This window comes from Tiliqua scincoides, chromosome 1 (genome assembly GCF_035046505.1).
Source record: "Tiliqua scincoides isolate rTilSci1 chromosome 1, rTilSci1.hap2, whole genome shotgun sequence".
Taxonomy (NCBI): Eukaryota; Metazoa; Chordata; class Lepidosauria; order Squamata; family Scincidae; genus Tiliqua; species Tiliqua scincoides.
Window position 1 is genome coordinate 121,961,887 of NC_089821.1, and position 6,000 is coordinate 121,967,886.

Genomic DNA, 6,000 nt, shown 5'->3' on the forward strand with positions numbered 1-6,000 from the left:
GAGATGCTCTTTACACTCTCACATAACACCAGAACCAGGGGACATCCACTAAAATTGAGTGTTGGGAGAGTTAGAACAGACAAAAGAAAATATTTCTTTACTCAGCGTGTGGTTGGTCTGTGGAACTCCTTGCCACAGGATGTGGTGATGGCATCTAGCCTGGATGCCTTTAAAAGGGGATTGGACAAGTTTCTGGAGGAAAAATCCATTATGGGGTACAAGCCATGATGTGTATGCACAACCTCCTGATTTTAGAAATGGGCTATGTCAGAAGGCCAGATTCAAGGGAGGGCACCAGGATGAGGTCTCTTGTTATCTGGTGTGCTCCCTGGGGCATTTGGTGGGCCGCTGTGAGATACAGGAAGCTGGACTAGATGGGCCTATGGCCTGATCCAGTGGGGCTGTTCTTATGTTCTTATAATGTTGCATATATGTGTGTTTTCCCATCTTGGCTTGCCGTATATTTCTGCCAAGAAGGAGTTTATCTAGTTTGAGATACAACTCCCTTTTCCAAATTCCACAGTCTGTGAACCTAGCAAAACAGCCTTCTAAGCAGTTTCTCTGTGAGACTAATTATGATTTTTAGCTTGAAATGGCTTTCACTATTCTATGTGTTTCTATGCTTTAATCAAACCTTTAATTAAAAAAATAATAAAATCAGGCAGTTAAAACTTACTTCTAATAGCTACTATATGTTGGTTACATTTTAAGGACAATTTTAAAGCTTGGAAGAATAACTGACAGGCAAACATGGTGATATCCTTGGCACTTCTGTGAGACTTCTGTGAAAATAGCAAACAGCTTCTAAAATAATTCTTCCAGTATTTTAATGTAAGGCTTCTAGCTACACTGTCCTTTGCTCTAAAAAAGCATGAAAGAATAACAATTTTAAAAACTGTAAACTGTCTTTGCTAAGATTGGTATTCTTCTGCCAAATAATGCCCATCTGCTGTTGTTATCTGTTTTAGTTTGCCATTCAAACAGACAGCCTCAAAGACAGGAGTTTCCCTAGTATTTCTATTCCTTTCTCTTATCTTCTCCTCCTCCTTACTTTCAAAGGGGAGCCTAGTCTAAAATTTGTGTTGTTCTTCCAAAATTCATCTCTTGCCAGTTAGTAACCTTGACATTTAGCAGAGCTTGCCAATTCAGCAGAGCAGCCAGTTTTCAATTTTTAAGCTTTCCCCTAAATGAAAATGGGGTACTTTTAAGCTTTTGAGCTTTTGCCCTAAGGGCATATTACCCTGGTCATTCTGTCACCTTCTATCACAACTTGTTTAGAAGAGTGCTCTCCAATTTGGAGCTATACAGCAAGGGAATCTCTAGCTGCCAAACCATTAAGGAATTAGGTATAAACTGTGGCATCATACTTGAGAAAAAGTGCACCTATTGTGCAAAAAAGGTGTGGGCAGAAAAATCACTATAGTCAAGAAAGAACAACATCCACTTAGGTCTAATGTACAGATTAGAGCCCAAGATTTCCACAGAGTCATACTTAATGGCTTTGTGAAATGTTAGTTTTTAACACTTATCCTGGTGGTACTTCAGTTATTGAATAAGGAACAGCCTATACCCATAATTGTAACTGGAAGAATGAATCATTGTTTGCATATAATGCTGGTAAGGGAGAACTTACCACACACAGAGTCCAATCCAATGCTGGGCTTCTCACAATCATCATCAGCTCTAGCAACATAAAAGCTGCACTGCCATCACATGCTTCAGAGCTGCAAGTACAAATGGCTGGAGGCCCCATGCAAGCCACTGGCTCTGGGATGCCCCGCTGGAACAGGTTATGTGGTGGTTTAGGGAAGGGTCAGGGCAGGAGGGGGAAGGCCTTGGTGGCGGCAGCACATGCCAAGATCCTATTCCCCTTTTCTCAGCTCAACACACCCCTTGAGGCTCTTCAGGCTTACATCAGCTATAAAGCTGGTGTAGGTCTAAAGAAATACATTAGAGGCCAGGGGGCCTTTAAAAGATTTTTACTTCCTTGTCCTGGGCAGTTTGATTGCCCTCCCAACCACAGTGTGCACTCCGTGATGATGCTGCATACTATGGAGTTCCAGAGGATAGGATTGGGCCAAGCTCCCCTCATATGTGATTGCAAATACCTTTAATGCTATATAGCACTCATCTGCACTCAGAAAAAAAATTATATTCTTAAAACGGGGGGGGGGGGGAATATCTTGAGCCTTTGGTTTTGCTGTGGTGTATAGCATATATTGTGGTACGTAAATGTTTCTTGAAGTTAGCATTAATGCTACAGGGAAAATGGAATACTGCTGCTCTTAGATGAGAGAAAAAAATTATTCATTCAGGAGCTGTAAAAAGAATCCTGCCTCTCTCAAGCCCTAGTTGTTGTTTGTTTATCCTGTGTAAATTATCTCATGTGCAGTGAGGAGATACAGAAGGAAACTCTTGAAAATGTCCATATTTTTCCTCATACCCCGTCCACCCACCCACCCACCCCCCGTCACCTGGACCAGCAATGCAACACAACAGGAAGCTGTGGGAGGCTCGGCTCCGCAGACAGAACTCCTGTACGTGCTTTTTGCATACTTGAAAAAGCCCTCCCATCCGCCCTGAGCCTCTGGTGTTTTTTGTGTCATGTCTGACCTCCCAATCCAGAAGTAAATGGCAATGACATCATCACCAGTTACTTCCGATGATACTTCGAATAGGTGGACCTTGCAAAATGGTACGGCAATGGATAAACATTGAGAAATGCTGCTTTAAAGGTAGATCTGAGAAAATAAATGTACCATAATGATAGTCTTTGTATTGGGCCAGGCCAAGCAGACCAGATCCTCAGCTGGACTAAACTGAAATGGATGCACAATCTTAATTTTCACCATGTCCTCGTTTAACAGTGAATCTTTCACTTTCCTTCTAATCCAGCTTTGGGTTCCTTCATTTCCCTGCAGGGTTTGGGGGAATCGGGGGTGTTCCTGGCATCTTCTGTGTTATTTGCTATAAGGGATGCCGTGGCTGCTGCCCGGAAGGAAAGAGGATTGAATAACGTTTTCACAATGGACACTCCACTGAACGGAGAGAAGATTCGCATGGCCTGTGCTGATCAATTTACAGAGATGGTAAAGACCTTCTAAAAATTTCTCTTCCTCTTGTGCTGCCATTTTTAACTGTCTATGTATCCAAGACACAGACAAAAAAGGCAGACAATCAGGGTACCTGGACTCATTTGGCAAATCAATGGCAGAGCACCAGACTGCTTCTGCTGTATCTAGGATATTTGGAGAATATTGGACTGTGAGACTTGCACAGCAGAGCTAGTATACTGTAGGACAGTGGTTCCCAAACTTTGTAGTGGTCCTAGAGGCTGCTGCCTTATTACAAATGTCTGATTTCTGAATTTCAGACTGTTTTGTTTCAGAACAAATTTGTTCCAGCCCTCTCTTCACGAGCCTCTGGGAGCTACTGAACTTAGATCCAGGGTCTTGTCACTGCAGTTGCTGTCACTTTCCCAGTCACTGGAGCAGGTGCAGCTTTTCAGGTTTCAGCAGGGAAAGCTCAGAGAATTTGGTGACAGAGGTGGCAAGAGTCACATCAAGATTCAGTAAACTTGTCAATGAAAAAAATGAGTTTTAAAGGTCCTCTTTGATATACTGAAAATTAAATTGCAAAAAAAAAAAAAAGCAATCTGCTTTAAGAACATTTCTAATGGTCACTTTTTAAACACCTTGTACTAATTACAGATACATAAACTCTTCAAGGAGTGTCAAATGGCTTAAACATAGTGGTATAAAGGGAGGATATCTTCCCTAAATGGAGCCTCTAGTTTTAAAAAGACACTCAAGTACAGTGTATACCTACGTATGACCATATCATACAGGTTTTGACACAGTGGCACTTCTCTTATTAAAATGAGTTATAACCAGGGATGTGCTGGAGTCACAGTGACAAGTCCTGAGTTGAGTCCCAAGTCTCTGCCCCCGACTTGACTCACCCATGAGTCATAGCAAGTGGCCGTTGCGACTTATCCAGACACATTTTTAGAGTCATATTGACTTGTGTTAGAGTCTTTTTGAAAAGCGAGTCAAGCCATGATTCATGCGAGGCTCAGCAGAAAAAACAGGGGTGCTAGTGGTGTGTGTGTGTTGGAGTTCTCATTTAACACTGCCCTGATATTCCCATCCTATCTGCCGTCTGCAATGTGCTGAGGTCCTTCACTTCAACCACCCTTTTCATTTCATTGATGTAAACAAAAGCTCTGCTATTATTTGAGTGAGTGCAGCAGTGCAGAAAGTGAACAGTACCTTACAAACCCCAGTGATGACTCCCCCCATTCATATAATGAGTCCTGATTCTGCCCTCAGGAGTGCCAAGCAGCATGTCACAGACATGGACCAACAGGGAGGTGTCCAAGCTTGGCAAGGCGTAAGGAAATGGACAGCATGCGGGAACAAAAGCAGCAGGTTGGAGGGTTGCTCACAGCAGCCAGGAGGTTTACAACCCAATCCTTTGCAGCAGCTCTACTCAGAGGTTAACCCCCAGTTAACTGTGGAGGACGATACTAGGACAGCACACTTGTTCACTGCAGCCTACAGTACACAGGGGCATAGGCAGGGGTGAAGAACTGCCATGGGATGTAGGCACACAGGCAGTCATAGGACAATTAGGTGGGGATGACTGCCTCATTCCTTCCAAGATGGACAAGACAGCCCACTTCCCCCATGTCCTGGCTGCTCCTACCTTCTTCTGGTTCAAATCTTGGTGCAGCTTCCCTTCTTCCTCCACCCCCTGCCTCCTGAAGCCACCGTATCCTCCTCCCACCAAATCTGCTGCTCTTGCTGGTTTAGATGCCAGCTTCCAGATCACCCAGGATGAAGCTAAGAAAAAAATAGCAAGCACGGTACACACACATATAAAGGGCCTATGTCTTTGGCCCAAAATGATGACTCTCAGTGATTCAAGTCTATATGAGTCTTTATTTTTTTAGAGTAAACCCCCAGGTCTCAAGGCTGTCTTTGGCCAAAAATGGTGAGTCTCAGTGACTTGAGTCCCCCGAGTCTTGAAAAACACATGTTTTCATGACTCGAGTCAACTATGCAAGTCACAATTCCCCACCCCTGGTTATAACTAGTGTTATTGATTTTGAATGTTCAATATCAGTGAATGTAATTTTATTTCGATTATGCAACAATGTTTTAACTCTCTTTCTCATGTTTTAGATTCCAAAGGACAAGCCTGGGACCTATGTACCATGGGCTATTGCAAAAATCTAGGCCAGCAATCCTACACATGTGCACTCCCTTGGAAGTATATCCTTTTACATGGGCAGCCCAATCCTAACATGTGGTGGCGCACCCAGGCTCCATGGCCGGCAGTGGGACATATCTATCTATCTATCTATCGATCGATCGATCGATCGATCTTATAATTGAATATTGCTGAACAAAACTCTACTGCCGGAAATGGTGATATACTAAAATAAATTCTTCTCTGTTGTTTTGTTATACAATAAACATTTAGTAATCTATGAATTTCAGCAGAGGTACATTGGGTATTAGAATGGTGCAAGTGACAGAAAATGTAGTGCCAAACTGTACATTTCAATCAAGTTATATCTCTGTATCTATAGAAAATGCTATATATTGATTGTTATCTGCAAGAAACAACAATTGACGGAGGTGCTATGATTGTTATGGAATGTTCTCACTCTTGAGAGTGAATACATCAACAATAGAATGTTGACAAGTAGTTCTGCTTCGGTGGGAGAACAAAACGGTGAACTTGGATGGGAGAAAAGTTCTTCCTGGTTCTTCTGACTAGGGACAGCTAAGTGGTGTTGGTAAGAAGAGTGGGGGGTCATGTGCAGGGATTCTGGGCAGGAAGGAATGACTAGCACCAAATGTTAGTTGATGGGGAAAAGATCAAGCCACCAAGGCTTGTGAAGGGTCCATGAAGCCAGCAGCACCCAACCCATTTTTATTTTGGGGTGTTCCCCAAAAAGGTTGGAGCAGCATGTGTGAGATTTCCATTTCT

The 6,000-nt window shown here is 42.9% G+C and overlaps 1 protein-coding gene across 1 annotated transcript in view; it reads left to right on the plus strand.

Moving 5' to 3' along the window:
- Positions 1-5,354, plus strand: part of LOC136659095 (aldehyde oxidase 3-like) — an 80,740-nt gene extending 75,386 nt beyond the window's left edge. The window contains exons 34-35 of the mRNA XM_066636154.1: positions 2,922-3,089; positions 5,187-5,354. Coding sequence (XP_066492251.1) covers positions 2,922-3,089; positions 5,187-5,240 — 222 coding nt within the window. The 3' untranslated portion in view covers positions 5,241-5,354. The remainder of the gene's footprint in view (positions 1-2,921; positions 3,090-5,186) is intronic.
- Positions 5,355-6,000: the final 646 nt, after the last annotated feature.